The sequence below is a fragment of the Ambystoma mexicanum genome, chromosome 11, assembly GCF_040938575.1.
Source record: "Ambystoma mexicanum isolate Mex_15411 chromosome 11, UKY_AmexF1_1, whole genome shotgun sequence".
NCBI classification, from domain to species: domain Eukaryota; kingdom Metazoa; phylum Chordata; class Amphibia; order Caudata; family Ambystomatidae; genus Ambystoma; species Ambystoma mexicanum.
In genome coordinates this window covers 724,582,263-724,605,946 of record NC_090934.1, presented here as the reverse complement: position 1 = coordinate 724,605,946, position 23,684 = coordinate 724,582,263, and the positions used below count along the sequence as shown (strand labels likewise).

The 23,684-nt window shown below is 47.7% G+C and overlaps 1 protein-coding gene across 1 annotated transcript in view; it reads left to right on the top strand.

Moving 5' to 3' along the window:
- The window catches only part of OVCH2 (ovochymase 2), a 1,298,878-nt gene that overhangs the window by 1,210,420 nt on the left and 64,774 nt on the right, over positions 1-23,684 (top strand). Inside the window, exon 21 of the mRNA XM_069623602.1 lies at positions 6,973-7,095. Coding sequence (XP_069479703.1) covers positions 6,973-7,095 — 123 coding nt within the window. The remainder of the gene's footprint in view (positions 1-6,972; positions 7,096-23,684) is intronic.

Below are 23,684 nucleotides of genomic sequence, written 5' to 3'. Positions count from 1 at the left end.
TAGGTGCCCTCGACTGCACCCACGTGGAGTTGGTGGTCCCGCATGCCATGGAGGTGGTGTATCGCAACCGCAAGCAATACCACTCCATCAATGTGCAGATGGTATGTGACGCCAGCAAGATCATCACACATTGCTGTGCCCGATATCCAGGATCAACTCATGACTCCATGGTACTGCGGAACTCTACTCTACCACGCTACATGGAGCGACATGCTGGACGACATGCCTGGCTGCTTGCTGAGTTGCCTGACTGGGCCATTGCAGTGCATTGGGGTTGTGAGGTGGGTGGCTGCATACTCCACCGGGGTGGGAAAGGGGGGGTGCATACTCCACCTGGGTGGGAATGTTCACCTCAGTGCACACCATGACCCATTTTGAAGATGCAACCCACACCATTAGTCCATTGCACAGGGCACATAGCGGGGCCAGAAATGGGGTCAATGCATGCAGGGACATGTGCGTGTGCGCACAAATTACCTTCTTCCGTGTAAGACAAGTACATTTGTCCTACATGATTGTGCAATCACTTACCTTTATTCCACTCTCATGCAGGTGATTGTGGCTATCCCTTGAAGCCGTGGCTCATGACCCCTGTCCGAAACCCACAGACCAGCATGAGGAGGACTACAATTGTTCCCATACCCGTACATGTGTGGTGATAGAGCAGACCTTTGGCCTGTTGAAGGCACGATTTTGCTGCCTCAGCCGGTCGGGTGGGGCTCTCCTCTACAGCCATGAGAAGGTGGACAAGATCACCATGGCATGTGTAATGCTGCAAAATATGTGTATCCGTCGGAACGTGCCCCTGCCCCCTGACATCGAACTGCTACCACCTGATGATGAAGGGGAGGAGAAAGATGTGGCAGGACATCATCACGGTTGCCGATGCACAGGAGGGCCGTGCCGTGCGGAAGTCTTTGATTGCACAATATTCCTGACCCACAAGTCAGCAGAGGGTGACATATTGTTAGGACATAGGGCACTGGGTGTGGGGATACATGTACACTATGCACTGTGCAAGAATAAATGACACATGCGCAATGATGAATGTCCACTCTGGTAATTGTTTTGATGAACAACCGGTGTATTGAATTTAGAAATATCAACGTGAAAAACAAACCCTCCACAACCCTCACCCCTCTCCCTCTCCCCCACAACTCCCCAACACACCCACACCCCCCTCCCCCTCACCCACAACTCCCCAACACACCCTCATCCCCCTCCACCTCCCACCACAACAACCCCACACTAGTCCCATAGGGTCCACGTAGCCCACATGTGGTTGGCAGTAATGTCACTCTGCGCTACCGGAAGGGGGAGGCATTTCCCGGCGGCGCAGCGCCTGGAGCGACTGACGGAGTGGGCTGGTCTGGGTGGAGTTGCTCATTGAAGGTGTTTCCTCATGCTGAGGCTGTTGGCCAGGATGAGCAGCCTCCAGAGCATCGGCTATGCGGCCGAGCACCTCTCAGAGCCGATTGGTGCTTCCTGTTATGGACTGGCCCAGTGCCCTCAATTCAGAACACCACTCCTCCCTGGCCTGCCGATTGTCCTGCACAAATTCTGTAATCAGGGCTGTGAGCCGGTCAGCCAGCTGTGCATCGGCGGATGGAGCAGTGGCCCTGCCGGGGATCGGGCTGACATGTCCTGCCGGCGCTTCCTCAAGGGAACTGTACACAGGACTGCCATGTTCCAGTGTTGGTCCTTGGCCAGACTGCTCCTGTGTGTCGGTCTCACCCGAGTCACTAAAGGATACCTGGGGGTTTGAGTATGCTTCAGGGGTGTGCACGACTTCCAATGTGTCATCTTCAGTCACTCCCCAGATGGCATTGGGGCTGTCCACAACTTTGAGGGGGGCCGTGGCTGCGACCTCCCAAGCCACACTCGACTCCTCGGACCTTGGCGTTGCGCATGTGTCTGCAGCCAGTGCAGGGAGGGGTGGGGGTGGTGCACCCTCCACAGGCCTTGCTGGAGCCGGTGGTGTACGTCCAGGTTTTTTCTTTGTCGCTGGGAGACGGCAGCCCCTGCCTTGGCCCCTGGAAGTGCTGGGACGTCTCCTGCTCCTCACTGTCATGCTCACTGCCTGTGGGGGTGGAAGAGAGGGACGGCATGAGTGATGTTTGGAGAGCCAGCATTCATACATGGCTACGATAGCACATTCAGACAATTGTGGGTAATCAGCATTTGTGTAGGGAATGGCACGTCATTCCATACTTGGGTGGTAGATGCATGCATATGTCGGTGTCACTCATGTTGGCCGGGTACTGTGCTGTCTGACATGCACACTGTTTACATGAACTACCCTGTGTGCCTCATGGAATGGGCAACTTTGTGTGGTATGTGTCATATACGTTACGGCCTTGCACCTGCCACTGCCTTGGGTCTCACTTGCTTCGACATGATTTACAGGGGGGGTGTGTGTGGCCGATCATGCCGTGGCTCCTTGGCCAGACCTTAGCAGTGACTTTCATTACATTTGGGTTAGCAGTATTTACTTTGGCCACTCACCTCCATCAGCGGATGACGTCGCACCACACTCCATTTCTCCAACCCCTTCGATGGATTCGGCCCCTATCATGGCAGCACATGTCTCCTCCCACGGCATGAGTTTGGCGAACTTGGGCCTCCTCCGGTCTCCAAGGCCTTGTTTCTGTTCGCAGAGAGGATGCTCCGCACCCTCAGCCACAGGTCGTCCCACCTTTTGCGGCAATCCTTTTTGGTGCGGGGGGTGTTGCCCACAGCGCTCACCCACTGGCATACTAGTGCCCATATTTCTTTTTTCTTCACCACTGCCTCCCTCCGCATGTTGCTGCTGAAAACAGTCCCAGCATGCTCGTGGAGGGTATCCACAAGCATTTGCAGCTCATCTGGGCTGAAACGCTCCTTCCGGAGGCGGGCTGCTACCTTCTTTGGCGCTTTGGGCATTCTTCGGTAGTTGTAGTTACTTTCTGGGAGGTCAACAGTGTGCCAGGGGTCCTGTCTGGTGAGGATGGCAATGGATTGTGTTTTTAAAGATGGTCGCCGTGCTCCTTCCCGTTCCTGTGTGATGACGCTATTTCCGGTTTCGCAATTTAACGGTGACCGTAAATAACAGTGACCGCTATTTACAGTCACCGCTAATGCTGCGTTGATCTATGGCAGTAGTGTTGTCTACGGTGGGTTCATGCCAGTAGGGGGGTTTTCTGGCCCTTTTGCGGCATGCCGCTACGTCCATTACCGGCATGGCACAAAGGTCATGCCCGCGAACTCGTAATAGTGCGTTTATAGCAGTCTATTGCCAGCTCGGACATGCTATTTCCGTTATGCCGGCAATGGACGGTACTTACCTCCAAACTCGGAATGAGGGCCATTGAATTAAACATGTAATTGCTTGCAAAGCATACCGTACTGTCCTTCATGCATTCTGTCACCATTCCTCTGTTAAAGACATGGGAGGGGTATATATACATTAGTAGCTACATATGAGGGCAAGCACTTAGTTTATAATTTCTGGCTAGGGCAAGAACTTGGATTGCCATTTTTCAACTTTATTATTATGAACCAATGTACCATTAAAGCCACCGTTGAAACGATTACAGGATACACGGTAAGTCATCGGTGTGTATATACATTTGTATTTTCATGAGTTAGGCGCAGGACATAGCCTATTGCACATCCATCATATATGCACCCATAAACGTTTATATAATCCTGGCCGCAGTTTAGCCTGGCCTGCCCAGGTCTATCAGAATAGTAGTTGGAAATTGGGCATGCTTCCACGACTAGAATACTGAAATGGCATTATAATCCCAGAGTGCAGGGAACACTTATTAGGTTGTTAAATCGAACTGCTTCCTTATAACAGATCTAAATGTTGAAGCAAAGGCAACCATGGGAGTTTGCTGAATGCTGCACTCGTATAAGAATTAATCTTCCAGAGTACCAAAAAAACCTGTACCTTCTGAACTAGAAGCAGACCACTTCTCGTTGGGTGAAAGAGCACACTCTGCTCGCTACAAGAACGCTGAACATCGCCGGACACCACAGAGCCGTGACTGCTGACATTTAAAGATCCAAAATGACACTGATACACCGCCCACGTTTACAGGGTCAGGAACAGCTGTTAAACAATGTGCACATCTATTCAAATATGTCCAATGCTAAAAGCAAGCTAATAAGACCATGTTTCAAATTAAATATCACAACTTAATGGAAGGACCCGTCCTGGGCTGGCTTCGAAAAGCAGACCAGAACATGATGAATATTAGAAGACAGAATGCTTTCATCTGCTTCCTAGATACAAGATGAGACAACTACGTGGATTTTTTTTTTCATTTACTAGTAGTTTAGTAGTTGTGTGGCAGTTGCCAAAGGTATGCCCTAGGTCCTACTACAAGAGAAAGTGGTGCTCTGGAGAGGGAACGTAGGGACCGTCCTACCCAAACCCGATACCAGAAGAAACGACTGGAGACATGGAACTTCCTTGGAGAAGCCTGAGAAGAACCACCCGGGCATGAGGGTGAGAATATTGTCTGTCTGAAAATGACCCAGATTGGGGGACGGGACACCTTTTGCTTTAAAAAATGCTGTGCTGAGAGAACCGAAGGTTATTGTGAGACCTAAGAGAAGTCTGAGAGAATCAGAGGTTGTGGAGAGATATAAGAGAAGCCTGATCAAAGCAAAGGTTGTGGAGAAACCTAAGAGGAGTCTGAGAGGATCAGAGGTTGTGAGAGACCATGAGAGAAGCATGAGGGAATCAGAAGTCATGGAGAGATCTAAGTAGATTGATCTGCTAAAGGAAGAAGAAGCCATGGTGAGGCCTAACAAACCTTTGTTGAAAGAGATCCTGCAGAAAGCAGAACTAGGAGTATCCCCGGGAAGGGGTAGTTCTTTTTTGTTTTCTAGAAGAGAGGTGGAGGTGACAAGATAAGTTATGAACCTGTTCTTTGACCAATACCTGGAGAACTCTTTTGTTGTAGCTTATTGTTCACCTGGCGATTAGGTTTTAATTTTCTTTTCAATGTTCTTTTGGCCATCACCTTTGGTCTTTGGCTGTTAAAATAAGGCATCTTTGGGGGACAAAGAGTTATAAAAATAGGTTCAAAACGTTTATGTTAAAAAGAACATAATACCCTGAGGTACAGGGGCCACCTACAAGAAACCTGTTTAAGAGCTCCCATGCTTTCCACTAGTTTATTAAGGGTTTCATTATTATTTCTAAAGTAGTTCCCTAGTACCAATTAGTTGTTAATTTGACCCAAATTGTGAATCCTAGTACACCATATCGAAACTGTTCTTGTCTAGTACAAAATACTCACAACTTTCATTGGGGAAACAGGCTTGTCCTTGTTCTGCCCACTACTTTGGGCAGCAGGCTTCCTTACATTACATTTCTTGGGGCGTGCTGTGAGACACCGCAAAGCATGTACCTCAAAGGTGCCGGGGCTCAGAATTGTGTGTGAGAAACTGAACATGGCACCATCTGCTAGGAGTGCGTTACTTGGTCCTGGATGTCCACTTGACATATTATCATGGGTTATTCTAGCTGTGTTATCGAGTGGTCCATCAGGGACCACATCCCAAAAGTACATGGTTAGTTCCTGCCACTTCTGAACTGAGAGTAAGCAACCTTTTAAGCTCAAGTTAAGAAAGAATACCCACGTGACCTTAACATGTCACAATAGACCTGAGAACATGTATTCCATTTTTATATCCTCACAAATGGATAATATGTTTGGGCAAAACCTCCATGTTAGCTCAGTCTTCTTTTTAAAACATCTTTACTTGTCTTGAACATTTTACGGTTTATAGGTACTCTTTGACTCAGATTGTGGCCTATTATCCACTATGAACTAAAGTTACCATTGTGTATAGCAACACATAGGGCCAGATTCATAGAAAAGTGTGCATTGATCCCGCAAAGTCACTGTGCAAAAACGACTTTGGGCGTATTCCACATATTCATGGAATGTTTACTGCAAAATAACCCAATGCGCATGTAACGGATAGAACGCACCAACACGCCGCCACGCAAAGCAAATCCAGCCACATACACCTACCATACACCTACCTTTGCTGGATCCTCGGCCGTGAACTCCTGCATCCTGGTAATACTACATGGGGTCCCCCGCAAGCAAGCCAGCACCCCCGAGCAACGTTGCTTGAGATTGCCCGTAACTGTTAACAGCACTGCGACAACATGCATACCATTTTCCGTAACTCAGGTAATTCTTCAGTCAATCTGCATGCAAATCGCGACTGCTACCCGCTACACTGCATACGTACACCCCTAACTGCGAACGGCACCCCAACTGCATGCATGCAATCCTAAATTCCTGATCGGACCGTACCTTTGCTCTGTGATTCCTATGCGATTGGGGCCTTATGGCTGCTTTCACGTGGCTGTGTGATCTGGAGCTTTGCGTGCTGATACCTCCAACGTGATGTTGCACGGCCAGATCCATGGGTACGCTTGTTCTTGCGTGGCGCTGGGAGTACGATTTCCTCACGCGGCCATCCCTCCACACGCCCACGTAATGCTTAGTTCTTCCTCATTCTGAATGGAGAAGGGGAAATATGCATGTTGCGCCCCCTATATTGATCTCTTTGCGGGCCCCATCGATACTCTGCGTGGAGTCTCACACAAGGCGCTCGACTAATCGCAGATGCACGCAGACCTGCTCAAAGTCCCTGCAAGGTCCGCAAAAGTCCTGCAAAGTCGATTCCATGAATCGACAGAGGGGGTTTTGTACGCAGAATAGCCTGCAAAGTCCCTATTTACCGCACAACCAAATCCATGAATCAGGCCAATAATATCAATGATGTATTAGTACTTTGATAGTATATAAGCATATGTTTCTCTTGAGATGCCTAGTACCAGTCCTCTAATGTTATCAGCAATCTGCACGCAAACACCTGTAAATGAGACCCATAATGTAACACTTGCCTTGAATCAATCATTATGCACAGTTTGACTATTTACATTTTGGTTTGCAGGCAGCAACACGACAGGAAAGGAAAGCATGGGAAATGTTTCAACATCTTATTCTGGATATGCTGACGAACTGAATGAGTTACGTTTCTCATTCACAGGAGACAGTGATCAAAATGAAAACTTGGGTGGGTATTGTTAGGCATGTGAATCATGTTATCCACCCTTAAGATGGTTTGAACTACAATGTGTCATACTAGTTGGTGCTCTGTTATTTCAGGTTGTAGACACTCTTCTGTAGCCCAATATTTACAGCAATATCAATGCCAGCATCTGCTTAAGGGGCAACCCCAGACACAATGGAAATGCAGTATTTACTCCTTCCTTATCCGCTAGTGCTGCCATTTTTGCTTGATGATTAAAACAGGCTTGAAGGTTATGCCCACACACCAAATGGTTCTGCCCTTTGCCATACCCCTTTTCACACATAGGAGGTAATGTGGCGTAATGTCTAGTTGTATGGTCTATTAAGGTGTATTATAGCCCTGGAATGTGGTGTGCTCTCTCTTCAGATTACCCAATCAGCCGGCTATACAAACTATTATAGCCCCGCTGATTGTTCAGCATGCCACATTCCAATATACACTAAAGGCAGCGCTGGCACTCACTTCGCTATGGCCTATTAACGTGGCTCGAGGGCCATTACCACATGCTGATGTCCTCGGAATGCAGAATTATTGATATGTAATATGTACTTAGGTGGAGGGCATCGCTATCCTATCCAGGGAAATGATTTACCACTTAAATCATTAATTAAAACATTCAAGTTAAAACAAAGCTTTTTATATATAACAAACAAGGCAACCCGTATTCTGATTTCCATTTCTTGTAGGAACACACTTTTTATTCTGGGCAGTTGGAAGAGAAAAATAGAACATCCAGGCGAATTGCAGTCTAGCATTGTTCACTTTTTGGTGATATTCTGCATGGTGAAGAGATTGAACTTCACATTAGTCAAGCAAGCAAAATTCTTGGTTGAGATTCTAGAAGACATGCATTTCCATATTGCAAAGGCAATATCACACAGTTAAACGGTGGCCTTCCTGATGATCCAAGGGGTCTTTCTTTATGACAGATTCAGACGTATTTAGGAGTGTAACTTTTAGACCACACTAGGGGTACTTGGCTGTCAACCTCACATCATTGTTAAAAGTGACAAAACCAGGGAATACTCTACACAGAATCCTACCACTTTAGCACCACACACCTTCCCGTTTATCTTTATAAAGCAGGCCATTGCTGCCAAGAAATATTTATAATGCCCACACAGATGGGAAAGGCCTGCCCCCTTAATCTTCCGCAGCAGGCGAGAGTATGCACACAAATTACTTACCATCATCTAATATGTAATGAAGGCCACAGTATTTACTCAGTGCCTGCTTTGTGTTACTTGTCATCACCCTAAACCTGTTGTAAACAGATCAAGGAATTAACCAGTGTACTGCGGTTTATAGAAATCCTAAGGGTTTTAAACTTTATTTATGACCAACCTGCAAATAAAATTGAACATTCAGAAAATCTACTGAGTCACTACACTGGAGAGTTTTTCTTCTGTTTTACATTTTTTCTTGATTTAGTTGATTTTACTCAACTGATTTTTTTATTGAGCTTGTTCTCATATGTTTTTGTCACAAATGATTCATTTTTATCATGAGTTAGAAACACTTTGAGGTGAATACAGTTTCGCCCCCCCACCCCCATTCCATAGGTTCGCTGCGCAGTGAGCATGCATTTTGAAGATCTGCCTGAGGAAGCGGCGTATGTTCTCTTGAAACCTGGCAGCCAACATGAAGGTTTAAACTAGTACATTCATACTCTCTCTAAGATCCCATTTCTTTTTTAAAGCATCATACTATATCACAAAGAAAAAGATATGCTTACAAAAAAATGTCTCAGAATCATGTACCAGGACAAATTTCACCACATCGAAAAACTGTACTGCGAGATATCATGATAAATTCAGTTCCTATGCCAGCGGACATTCCATCAGAAATCCTGTGCTAATTCATAACATACCATTATAGTGCTAGTCAGTATCCCATGGTACTGCCACTAATATCCGGGTGTTGCACAATTATTTAAAGAAGCATCTCATATATGCCAGTGTGCTGCTATTGTATTCCTTTGGTTCTCCCAATTGTTGTATATGTCTGGGGTTCTCAATTATTCCATGAAGTGTAGCTTAACTAAGCCACATGCTGCAGCTCAGTTATTTCTAGTGATGTCCGTCAATTGTGTTGCACGGTTTAGCTCAAATATGCCAATTTGCCATTTTATTTATATCTCATGGTGTCATTCAAACATGCTTTGTGAGTTTCAGTTATGTCTTGTGTGATGATTCCAAGGAGATCGTCTCCTCTCCCCTAGTAGGGACTACTCCCTTTGGATCTAGGGAGGTGAGCCTACTATGCGTACCACCACTTAGGGTACAGGTTAAGCGAAATCCCTCTGTAGATCACCCACACTTTGGGGATATGAAAACCTCAGAGACATGTGGGAGCTAGGGTACAATGATATCCATATGACCCATTCTGTAATGGCTGGTTCGGCCTCTGGCTTCAACTAGCCCCTGTTCTCCTGGAAAACAGCTGAAAAGTAATAGACCAGCTCAATGGGAGAGCGTTCAGGAGAGAACCAATTAGGAAAGCGTGTCAGCAAAGCCTGCATAGCTCAATAGAGTACCCCAGAGGTGGTGTCCCGGCCCACAATCTGCTCTCCGAGAGTACAATGAGGCACACCGGTTGAGTAACCGCAAGAGTCCAGTTGAAGGGTACGAATGAAGACGGACCTCAGAGCACTGAGGCCCGAGGAGGAATCGCAGTTGCATCCCTGCATGAAGCGGGCAGGAGAGGAGAGTCATCAGTGGCCATTTCAGAACCCAGTTGACGAGACGCATTGCGGCTCTATGGCTGACAGACTGCACCCCTCTTTCGAGGAGCCTAGTTCAGTAGAAGCAGGTATGCAGTGGAGGTTGCTCCAGGGAACTGGGAGGCAGCCGGTGAGACAGGGAAGAGGAAGCAGGACACGAGAGCAGGGAATGAACTAGTAAACCCCAAAGTGGGGAGCAAGAAGCAAGCCGACCCTAAAGTCGGGAGAGAAAAACAGACTAACCCTGCAGTGGGGAGAGGATCCAGAAGCTCCAGAGTGGGTATAGAATAAGAGACTGACACTGGAGCGGGAAGCGGATAGAGAAGCCTCAAAGTAGGGAGAGAGAAAGAGACTGACCCCTGAGTCGGCAGAGCACAGAGAATCCCCAGAGTGGGGAGAAAGGAAAAGACGACCCCCGAGTGGGGAGAGCACTGAGAAACCTCAGAGTGGCAAGAGAGAAAGAGAATGACCCCTTCGTGGAAAGGGATTAGAGAAATCCCAGGGTGAAGGGGGCAAAAGAAACAAACCCTAGAGTGGGGGGAGAAAGAAGGAACTCCAGAGTCAGGAGTGAGAAGGAGGAGAACCCCAGCGTGGGGAAAAGGGAGAAAACACCCCAGAATGAGAAATCAGACAGAGCAGAACCCCAGAGCGGCAGGACGAGACTAAGAGAAAACCAGAGTCGGGAAACTAGAAGTATGAAAACGAAGATCGAAATTTAGCTGGAGCCTAGGACTGCGTTTCAGCACTCCACGAATTATATAAATTGCAACTGTGAACATAGGCAAGGGCCTATGGTAAAAAGTAAAAGGGGTGGGGGCCAGAAGCCATCAGCCATCACTTTCCTTGGGAAATTCCTATGCTTTGGCTGCCTTGCGTTTTCTTTATTAGAATATTTGGAAAGAAGGTAGGTTAAATTAGCATTTCCATACAGAGGACTTTATTTATATTTGTACATCCTGACCTCCTGATGAACACCTTTCCAATGTATTGTGTCCTCCCACGTATTCCTCATCTTTAATGCTTGTTATCCAGCTTCAGCTTCTTCGTAAACATTTTTCGGCAGAGGGCGCTGTGCGTCGATGGTGTCGAGTCATTGCCCTCGAAGTCCTCCATCGAGGATGATGTCATCGAAGGAATATATAGCGCGCGCAGCACCCGTTGGCCTCAGTTCCGTTTTTCCGCAACAGCGATTGCTTTTAGTGAAATTCAGCTCTCCTCATCTTGTGACGTCTTGTTACAAAAAACCTCGATATGTCTTCTTCTTTGGCACCGTCGACGCCAAAGTCCGGTTTCAAGAAATGCAGATTGCGGGTCAAAATGTCACTCACTGACCTGCACCGTATCTGTCTGTGGTGCTTCAGGGAGGGCCACAATACCTCTGACTGTTCCAAGTGCCAATCCATGATGGGAAAAGCCTTGAGGGAACGGAAGGGGAAGGTAGGAAGAATCCCTATATAATCACCTACCCGACCCGCTAGGTCTTCGACCAACGTGTCGAGAGGCGACTCTCCTCGGAGGAAGAAGGCCAAGCGATTTAGGTTGAGGAGTGGTTACCACCACTCTTCTTCGATGAAATCGAAGAGAAGGCATCGAAGGTCGCCTTCCTCTACTTCTTCGTCCAACGTTTCCCCCAAAAGGGTTGCATTCCCTACAAATTAATCAACCCCGGCTGAATGGGAAGGCTTCACAGCGGAAATGTTAAAGATTTTTGAAAAACAAAGCCATGCTCCTACCGAGCCTTTGAAAGAAGCCAGGAAGGAAAGGTCTTGTCCAAAAACCCACGTGCCCTCGAGGCAGGGTAAAAGGCCAGATCCATATCGGGAGCCCTCCAGGCCTCTATCTGAAAAAAAATCAAAGGTTCATACGAGACATAAGGAGAAGTCGAGGTTGAGGACTTCGACACCATCGACACCTTCATTGCCAGCGGTGCCTTTGACGCCCACCAGGCCCTCGACGTTGACATCAATGCTGAAGCCTTCGACGCCAACTGCACCACGCTTGCCAGCTACGCCGTCAGTGCCAAGCGCCCCTCCAAAATCGGCACCAATAAAGAAAATATGAATGACGTTCACGACGTCAAAGCCTCTTAGTACAAAACCTGATAACATATATGCTCCAAAGAAAGAGTTCTTCAAGTCTATTACTTCCATTTTTGAGGAGCATTCTGAGAATGATGAAGCCCCATTTGGCTTGCAGTACGGTACACTCAATGTACCAGAGAGCTTTATCTCTGAAGAATCCACAATGCAGGACCTGTATGAGAACTTGCAAACAGCAAGTGGGGTAGATACCTCGCCAGAACTTGAGTTTGGATAACCAGAGGCAGGGGAACATGCAGACTCATCTCAGACAGCTAATGTCGAAAAGGGGCGACTATTTGGGTTGGAGTAGGCCCCCATTGCCCTACGACCAAGACGACCTCACAGGCATTCTGGACAAGGGTCCACAAACTGATTCTATTTTCCCTTTTCATGTGGCACTGCAAAAACGGTGGCTAGGAACTGGGAGACCATGGAATCTGATCCGGCTGTCAACAAGAACTTGACAAAAAAATACTGCACCTCCAGTAGCGACCCTGACTACCTGTCGAAACACCCCACTCCAGAGAGTCTGGTGGTGCAGGCAGCTATGGCTACTTCTAAACAGGCAGCATACCCTACCATCCCTCCTGATAAGGACGACAAATGTGTAGCTGGATGGGCGAGGAAGGTATTTTCTGCAGGGAGCATGGCACTAAAATCTGCCAACTTCACTTGTGCCCTCACAATGTTTTCGTCTGCTCTATAGGAATGTGGGCCTCATTACGAGGTGGGCGCAAAGGGATACCGGGCACCGTTAACGACATCGGTGCCAGTAATTCCTTTGCGCCCTATTCCGAGGTCCCTTAGCGGGTCCCTTCCTTAACGCCTGGTTTTACCAGGTGTTATGGACGGGGCCCGTTAAGGGACTTCAGAGCTAATAATGGTGCCGCAATTTGCGGTACCGTTATTAGCGCCTTCCCATTGAGCCCTATGGGGGCTGAAATGGGAATGGGGATTGGCTTTTTCAATGGGGACTTACCGGTCCTGCAAAGGTCGGAATAGACTGGTAAGTCCCCATTGAAGGAGGGCGGACTCGGTACCGGTATTGGACGTATTCATGGCGCTAATAGAACCATGACTACCTCCAACCTCGTAATGAGGCCCTGTATCTCCATGGTGGCAGAGCACATTCCCAGAAGGGATGAAAGGGACGGCTTCTTAGCTATTGTTGAGGACAGCAAAGAAGTCATGTCCGAGCCCCTTCAATCAGGATTGGATTTTGCGGATAGCATCAGCAGATCCATGGCTACCAGCACCGTTATGCGCAGATTTGCATGGTTGAGGAAGTCGGGTTTCACACCTGATGTGCAATCTGGGCTTCTCAACATGCCTTTTGACGGGTCTCATCTTTTTGCCAACAAGGCTGACGAGAGCCTTGAGAAGTTGCAGGCCATAGCCAAATCTTTAGGTGCCGCTATTAGGCAACCTCAGTCTTTTCGTTCTAGTGGGCAACCTTTGAGGGGTCGATCTTTTCGCGGCCACTCCTCAGTTGGAAGGGCCAGTCAAAGAGGCCAGAAAAGATTTCCTTGTTGTGGATGAGGTAGAGGCGTCAAGCCAGCTCAAGCAGCAGCCTCCTTACCATCAGCTTCTGCATGAGGTCTTCAGTCACAGCACACCTGTGGGGGGCAGACTGACTCAGCATCTAGAAGAATGACGAGACATTACTTTGGATGCTTGGGCTCTGGGAACCGTAGCCCCTGGTTACTGCCTTCCTTTTACAAAGAGACCTCAGAACAATCCACCACGGAACCGCTCTTTGAGGATTCTGGATCCTCTCCGTGTGCAGGAGATTTTAACTCTGCTAGAGAAAGGTTCTATAGAACCAGTGCCTGTATCGGAGTGGAACAAGGGATGGTACTCCCCATATTTTTTTATACCCAAGAAGGACGGAGGACTGAGACCCATCTTGGACTTAAGATACTTGAACAAGTTCCTCAGGAAGGACAGGTTCAAGATAGTCACACTTTCTCAGATCCTTCAGGCCCTCCAACTCCAGGATTGGCTGGTGTCATTGGACCTTCAGGATGCTTATTTTCATGTGCCAATCCATCTAAAGCACAGAAAATACCTGAGGTTCGCAGTTGGCAGTTCTCATTATCATTTTCGAGTTCTGCCCTACGGGCTGACCTCCGACCTGAGGGTTTTCACCAAACTGATGGCGGTGGAGGCAGCGAGTCTTAGGAGAGGGGGGGATTCATGTCTACCACTACCTGGACGATTGACTGATCAGGGCGCATTCTCCCGAAAAACAAGCCCGGGATCATCTCAACGTCACCTGCCACTCTCTTTACAGACTGGGCTTCTCCCTCAATTACAAGAAGTCCCATATGTCACCTCCCCAAAAGCTCCAATACATCGGAGCAGTGCTAGATAGATCCTTGGGAAAAGAGCTCGCCACCCTAGGTGAGGGTTCAAGACATTCTTCAGATGGTGACCAAATTTCAAAATCTACACAGTCTACCGGCCTGCTTGGCCTCATGGCATCCTGCATTTTTCTGGTGCCAAAGGCTTGCCTGAGAATGTGATCCCTTCAGTGGGCTCTAAGAACTCAATGGTCCTAGTTCTCAGGAAAGATGTGGGACTGACTTCATATTCCAAACAGGGTCTCACAGGATCTTCTGTGGAGGGCCTGCGAGAACAATATTCTGAAGGGAGAACCCTTTTAGCAACCATTGCCGGAGATTACAGAAGTGACGGATGCCCCACTCATGGGGTGGGGAGCCCATGCCAACGATCTGACAGTAAGCGGTCGTTGGTCTCCATCAGAGTCCAAACTACATATCAATCTGTTGGAGCTGAGGGCAATCAGAGTAGCGCTGAAGGCTTTCCTGCCCTCTGTCCAGGGAAAGAATGTCTAGATAATGACAGACAACACAGTGGCTATGCACTACCTCAACAAGAGAGGAGGCGTAGGGTCACTATCACTGTGCCGAGAGGCAATGCAGCTCTGGTACTGGGCAATTCAAGAAGGAATATCCCTATCGGCAGTTGACCTAGCCGGGGAGAAGAACACTGCAGCGGATGCTCTGAGCAGGGAGAGCACAGTCTCTCACGAGTGGGAACTAGCTCAGAAAGTCCTTCAAGAGATCTTCACCATTTGGGGAACCCATCAAGTAGATCTGTTTGCGACCATTGTCAACCGGAAGTGCGAAAGATATTGCTCCAGGGAATTTCCGCAGAGAGGAGCTCTAGGAAGCGCGTTTTTAGTGGACTGGGAGTTTCCACTACTGTATGCGTTTCCTCCAGTCCCTGTTGTTCCTCGTGTAATCAGTAGGTTGAGAAGGTTTGGAAAACACATGTTCCTAATTGCCCTGGTTTGGGCCAGGAGGATGTGGTAACCGGACCTTCTGGACATGTGCATCTGTCCTCTGATGCATCTTCCACAAAGAGAGGACCTTCTCACGTGAGAATGTAGTCAGGTTCTCCATCCCGAGGTCAAGACTCTCAACCTTGATGCTTGGTATCTGATAGGCTGAGATACAAGGATTTGCACCTCTCAGATGATGTAATGGAGGCGTTGCTTTTGGCCAGAAGGCCAGCAACAAAGTCTTTGTACCGTTGCCGTTGTTTAAGTTTTGCAACTGGTGCAAGGAAAAGAATGTTGATCCTTTTCTATGTAAAACTCTGGATGTTTTATCCTTTCTTCTATCCTTAGCTAATCTGGGCCTCCAGATTGATACCATTAAAGGCTACTTGGCGGCGCTGTCCATTTTTAAACGCTCATCAGAGGAATGTTCCTATTTAAAAATTCCATTAGTGACTCAATTCCTAAAGGGACTCACTAATGGGTTGCCTCCATCTCCTTTCCAGGTTCCGTTTTGGGACCTTAATCTGTTTTTTTAATTCCTGATGTGTGCGCCATTTGAACCTCTGCAGACATGTCTGTTAAAGTTATTAACCTTCAAAACAATCCTATTGGTAGCTCTAACATCAGCCTGGAGGGTCAGCGAGTTGCAGGTACTTTCATCCAAGCCACCCTTTACCATCTTCCACAAGAACAGTGTTGTTTTGAAGGTCAAACCCTCCATTTTTCCCAAAATAATTTCAGACTCTCATTTGAGGCCGAAAATTGTTCTACCTTCCTTCTATCGCCCACCTCATCCTGGTAAGGAAGAGGAAAGACTTCATAGGTTAGACCCTCGGAAGGCGATAAGCTTTTACATCTCCAGAATATCTAAGTTGTGAATTGATGACCAATTCTTCATTGGATATACAAGACACAAGCTAGGTTAGGCTGTTCACAAACAGACCTTGTCTAGATGGATAATTCTGACAACATCAGAATGTTAGAGGCTTGGAGGAAAAGACCCTCCTGAAAGTTCACCAGGGCATGGCTACATCTAGGGCCCTTCAAAGAGGTCTACCAATTAGAACAATTTGTGAGCAGCAACAGGGTCTTCTATGCACATGTTCACTAAACATTATTCCCTAGATCCTTGGCCAGGATGGTTCTTTTGGCAAGGTAGTCCTTCATTGTATCCATGAAAATGTATGAATTCCAATTCTACTCCTTCCCCCAAACCTAACACTGCTTTGGGAGACTGTCAATGATGAGGAATATGTGGGAAGACATAATCCATTCTAAGAACAAGTTACTTACCCCTGGTGACGTTCTTTCGACTGGATGTTCCTCCCACATAATCCTCATCGCCCTCCCATCCTACCCCTGAGTCGAATGTCCCGTGCTATTACAGCTTCCGTTCCATCAAGGCTGAGTACGGTCACTCCCGTGGTTTATGGGTAGCTCTGCTGCAAGAGGAGGGAAAAACAAAACTGAGGCCAACAGGCACTGCGTGTGCTATATATGCCTTTGATGACATCATCCTCGATAGAGGCCTTCGAGGGACATCGACTCGACGCCATCGACGCACAGCACCCTCTGCCGAATTCTTTTTACAAAGCAGCTCAAGCTGGACAACAAGTGTCAAAGATGAGGAATACGTGGGAGGAACATCCAGTCGAAAGAACGTTACCAGGGTTAAGAGACTTGTTCTTCTTTCTGATTCTGTCAAGAGTAGGGATTAGAACCTCAAGTTTAGGGAACGATTAGGCCTTTTAAAAGGAATACAATTGTTGGAAATCATACCTCCCTTTTTTCTCCTCATTCTGACCTAATACACGTGTTATGAAGTTAATGTATGACCTTAGTCCAGCTCAAATGCAATCTATGATCTTGCTGTGTTAAACTTGTTATTGTACAACACAGCTGGTGCTTCTTCCATTCCATTCACTTGGGTCCTGAGGATCGAGGCAGGAGTAATCCTTAATTAAAGAACCATAGATGTAAAAGATCCCTTGAATGGCACAGCTTGCCACTGTCCAATTGGGGAGAGAGCAGTTAAGTTCCTCTGGCCTAGGGTTCCAGCTAATTTACCCCTTTCGAGAACCTGGTCATGTCTTTGCTGCACCCACCACTACCTAACTGGGCCACATGAACTCATCGGCAGGTTTTTCAGTCCCACTTATCATCCAACCCCTGGAGCAGGGTCTAGTCAAAATGAAGTTACTGTGCAGTATGAAGTTTGTACATTTTCAGACTGCCACAGAGAATGTATAGATAGCACATTAATAGCATTGACTGGGCCATTTTATCAAATTGTAAACTGCTAAGTGCCAGGGAATCTGCTCCAGGCCCATCGTACCGTAAGAGTGGCCAACAGCTCCAATGATACTAATCAATGTGCAATTGTTGCACATTGTATGTCAGCTATTTTACTGAACTTATATAAAATATTTAATACTGGGATTAACATTTTACACACACCCGCTACAGTTGCAAATTATTATAGAGATGACCCGCTTTAAACGTGTCTTAGTTTAATTTTTCACAGGCCAAAGCTTGCAAAGTGATATTTAATTTTGGGCTTGTGGCAAACACAATATGCAGGTGTTTGCTGACCACACCATATTTATTTAAAGCACTCATTGGCTTTATGGGCAATTTGTTTTTAAAACGAAGTGTTCTCCGAATATAAAATAACATGACTGTTTATCCATTTGGAGATTGACTCAATTTTTATGGTCAGTGGTACATTAACACACATGCAGCTACTGTGTTCACAGAGTATGTAAAATACAGTGAGATTTTGGGCTGATTTATGGAATAATCGGCGCAGAAAAAACTGGACTTGCGTGCAAGTTCACATTCATCAATTCATGGAACACAATACGTGGGGCTTACCCAGATCTTGCAAGGAATCCGCGTTAGTCCACCACGTCACTGCGACCCGACGAACGCCTTGCGCAAGACTTCAAGAGAAGGGCCGTCCAAGCCTGTGCAGACACCTAAAAAGGGGGTGGAACACGGCGAATGTGGAAGAACAAGCGAACATGTGGGCGTTACGAGGGACGTTCCACCATCAAACAATCTTACCACCCATACGCGCGCAAACCAAACATATTCATGGAATTGAACAAGGAACGCCGGCATGCGTAAAAACACGCGCAAATCCAGAAACACCTACGCCACGCGATAGCAGTCGTAAACGTTACCACGCACACTAACAAATGCATAAAAAGCATGCACGATCAACAAAGGCACAGATACAGCCACGATGAATGCACCATTTGGTGCAGCAATCACCCAGGGACACCACAGGAGGCAGAGGATGGCCAGGGCCCAGATCTTCCAACACAGGACCAGCCTTTTTGGGATGCCTAATGACCATGGCTATGGCAAGTATAGGTCCCCCCCATATCATCCTCGACCTGGTCACAGAATGGGAAGATGACCTCACATCACTCACCATGTGCTCCTACGCACTGAGCCAATTGCAAAAAGTGCTCACTGCTCTGCAGTTTTTGGCTACTGGCTCATTATAGCGGACTACTGCTATTGTAGGTGGCATCTCCCAGGTCATGCAGTCTTGCTGCTTACACCAGGTGTTGGCAATCATAACTGCACGTCCTTCTGTCTGCTGGCATATCTATATGCCCAGAACACCGGCAGAAAGGCAAGCAGTGGTCCAGGATTTTTATGGGGTGGCGCACTTCCCAAAAGTGCTTGGTGCCATTGATTGCACCCATGTTGCTCTACGTCCACCTCGAGCAACAGAGCACATCTACCACAACCGGAAACATTGGCACTCCATCAATGTTCAGGTTGTATGTGATGCCAACGGCATCTTTACTGAAATGTATGCCAACTATCCTGGTAGTACACATGACAGTTACATCTTCAGGATGTCCCTGCTAATCCGGGCCCTGGAAGCTGGAAAGCATGGCAACACATGGCTCATTGGTGAGTGTGAATGGCCATGCACATGCATGCATGTTGCTCACAGACCAAGACACACTGTCAACAAATGACAATGACAACTATTCTCACCTCTACAGGGGAGAGTGCCTACCCTCTGAGCACATACATGATGATGCCCATACGCAACCACAACACACCTGCCGAGGTATGGTACAACACTGCCCATATTGCAACTCGATGCATAGTGGAACATACATTTGGCGTGCTCAAGTCACGTTTCCGCTCCCTTGGCCATGCTGGTGGTGTGTTGCTATATGCACCACCAGTGGTCTGCAGGATCATTGTGGCAGTATGTGTCCTGCACAATGTTGCAACAAAGCGTGGCGTCCCGGTGGACATGGTGGTGGCACCCCATCCACCCCCACAGACACACCGCTTACGTACTGCTGGGCAAAGGGCACGTGGAGAGGCTGCATGTACCCAGCTTGTGCAATCTTTTTTCACCTAAAATCCTTCCGCTGTGGAGTGCACACAATCCCGCCAAATCCCAGGTGCCATTCAATGATGACAATGGGCCAATCCACTGTGCCCACACAACCACCCTGAGATAGTGCCCTTGGAAGTGCAAATGTGTGTGCATCCCTTAGAGGTAAAATGACATTTCTTTTTGTGTTTCCAAAAGAAACACATTGAAGAGGGAGGACACCACCACCACCATGCCAACCATTTAATGAAATCACCCCTTTGGCACCAAAAACATCTGATATGACTAACATACCTGTCAAATGTGTAAGCAGTGATAAATCCTGAAACATCGTGTCTGAGCTGCAAGGCATACGTGGCCTCAAAAATGAACATGGACACAAAATACAACAAACACAATGGCATAAAGCTGCACACATGTCCTAGAATGTGCATGATGCGCAGACATGTCCCAATTGTGGGGTGTAGAAAAGCAGTGCAGTATCGATACACATGCTACTCAATCTGGCAATATGACCACAATAAACCCCATCCCAAAAGAAAATATTAACCATAGGTAATTTAATTGTGACAAAGAGGGTGACACACCAGAATTGCCACATCCAGACATGCGGCAAGTAAAGTAGACATTCCATAACGATAAAGATAAATGCACATCTTACCTGTCCCCTTGGCATGCAGTCAACAGTCAAATTTCATCCCATGGAATAGCCATCATTCCCTAACGGAAGGATCTGCAGACAATGGACAAAATGAAACAGAGTCCATCTAATACATCCATGCCCCCAAAAAACTCAAGCCCCACAGCCCCCCTCAGTGACATACAACACTGCAAACAACAACTCACAAGACAACCATCAACATGTGTCCCAGCACACATGCAGCAACACCTGCACACTGCATGCAAATGAAACACACAAAACACACACACTGACAAACAACAACCCCCACACTCCCTGTCCTCTCAATGACATGCAGCAAATGTGCCTGTCACATATTCTAATTCACAGGACAATGGCACATACACAACGCACACATCAGTCAACATGCTGCATGAAAATGTGAAGACTTCACATATGCAGAATTTGAGGCCCCCATAAAAGCAGGGACACCCCTGGAAGACTACCAATGACATGAGAAGGCATGCCATCCCCGGCGTAGTATTGGGACAGTGCACTGAACACAGTCATGGGAGCACATGATGCAAAGCACAAGAATGCAAGTACACAAATACTCACCTCTTGCACTCCAGGCAGGATCATGCTTGACGCAGCAATTTTCAGAGGCCGATGTCAGACTGGAAGGCTGGTCACCAAGGTAAATGCCATGGAAGATACAAGCAGACAAGACAAAGCAATGTGATACTGCAAGCAAGTATACATGCATGCTAAACGTAGGATGCAAAATAAAAGTGCAAGGTCAATGCAGACTTCATTGTGACAGCATACAATTGGTCCAATTGTGCATTCAGTTGAATGCAGCAGTACCATGCACCCAGCTATGGTTAACTTGAATCTTTAAACACCATGGTGCAGCATGCATGGGACATGCATGTGAAAACACCAACACCACAAAACATAATATGCTGGTACACAACATAGCATCCCAAAAATGTGCATAAATGGTTTCATGTTTGTGGCTTGTTACTGGGGCTGCACACCATAATTGGCGAACCATTAGCAAGAGAAGCCAAATGTGCCATCAAACCATTACTCCACAAACATTTCAAGGGATGTGAAGTATTACTCAGTACACATGGTCAAAGTGCAATGAGACACACAACAGCACAACCATCAACACATGTCACAGGCCACAAACAGCCGGCTCTGCCACCCACTCCCAACCACCCAAGAAAGGCTCACACAGTTGGAACTCTCACAATTTTGAATATGAAACCAGTGGTCCCACATCACCATGCCCAAAACTATCACCAGAACCACACCCTATGAAACATATACCCATGAATTAGTACTGGTGCCCCACAAGACAAGTAAATCCAAAGTGATCGCACACAGTGCAAGACCCACAGCCAAACACCACACAAGAATCTGCAAATGTCCTTCACTTACCTGCACAGGGTACCCACCTGCCTTGCATAGGGGAGGCACATCCCCTAAATGCAATGACATGCATAGTAACAACTGAAAGAACATGCACATCCATGAAAACACATGAATGGATCCTGAAAATATGCAGAGAACACCCACTGCAGAAGCACCAAAGGGTACAAAAAGGTGACAGGACATAGATTGTGATCTGCCCATGAGTGCAGTGCACCACAACAGAAAGAGGGAGAGAGAGTGGCAGTGAGAGGGAAGGCTAAATTAAACACACATCAAGGAGTACACTGCCTGGATTGGAGATGGACAATGACATGTACTACACCACAGTAGATGCGGGCATAGATGAGTTGACCAAGGGAGGTAACACAGTGACATTAGTACCACTTAAATAACCATCCCGGCATGGTAGCATGCAAAGCACATATAAGTAAAGTTACACACGCAGCAAACATGGTGACCAATTATGCATGCTCAACCTGCAAGATAGCATTTGTGCTTACCCGCTGACTACGCCGGCATGGTGTGAATCCTCCATCACCTTCACTAGGAACTGTGTCTCCAAATCAGTGACAGGAGGGCCAGTGTGCGTTGGAGGGCATGGGGCGCATGGACGTCAAAGGGTGCAGGGTGTCTCCCCAGTGACAGCAATCACCGCCACATTATGGATTACTGAAGCAACATGGAAGAAGACATTACAACAGGCATAGTGAAGTATCATTCACATAGCACACATGTATGAGGACACACTGAACCCATAGTTACCTGCACATGCCATCCTGTGCACCACCATACAAACATGCAAGTTGACCTCACTATGCATGCCTGCACGTCCACCACTGCAAAGGTCATGGCCTTGAGAGGTTAACTGCACAATTCAAGGAAACAATACAAAATAAAGCCTGGAAAGGGCAACTCAAAAATAAAAAGCCAGCATCCGGGCCTGGAGTCAACAAAAGTATCAAAAAGCGAACAAAAAAATCAAAAATGTCCATCATGGACTGGGGGAGGTGGGGTCCAACCAGGAGCGGGAGGGACAGGGTGCATGTCAAGGTCCACATGGGTGGACGTAAAAAAAAACACCCATCCATGGGCTCACGGACCGCACAGCTACGGTGGACCTGGAGGCATGTCTCTGCCGGAAACACAATCCTGGATTGAATCAGAAGGTGGAAGTGGTGCTGGAGGCTCACCATGCAGTGCCCTGCCCTGGTCCTCCGTGGCAGCCGCCATGCGTGACACTGATGAATGCACTAGCAGACTGAGGGCTTGGTGGTCACTGCACAACCTCACCTCCCAGATTATCTACTTCAACGATGACATCTCCTGGTGGAACAGTCTTCTGCTGGCTGCCTCTTCCTAATGGATTGCAGCTCTGTGCGCCAACAACTCACGCCTCAGGGCTTCCCTGTGTGCCTGACCCTCTGCAAGCAGGGATGCCTGCAGACACTGCAGATCTGCCCGTCGGCCCCTGATGTTGGCCTCCATGTGCAGCCTGTGTGAGTGGCATGTGGACCACATGACCTGCAGCTGTTGCTCCACCTGTGTTTGATGGGGGAATCATGGAAGTGGCCACCCTATCCATGCCCTCAGCCAAACTCTCAAAGGCAGCACCCTGCCGGTGTGCAGAACGCAACATCTGCTGCTCCCATTCAGTCTGCCCAGCATTCCCACATCCCCCATGCATTCACACATCCCCCATGTGTGCGGGTCTCATACCTGCCTGATCCAAGGGAGCATAGCCGTTCCTTGGACATCTGTCCCAGGACCAGAAGCCAATACATGGGAGCATGGCCTTGCAGCAGTAACCACGGCAGATGGGCGTGCCACCACTGACTGGCCTTGTGAAGGCACCTGACCCCCTGCAGACTCATGGGCCCCAACTGTTACACCCATTGGTGCACTCACCTCCACCAGCATTGAGGACTGCACATCCGGTTCAACATCAGAGCTACTTGAGTCCAAAGAGTCAGAAGTATCTGCAGCATGGCTCAGGATGGTCTGTAGCACCAGTGGGTTCTCACGGC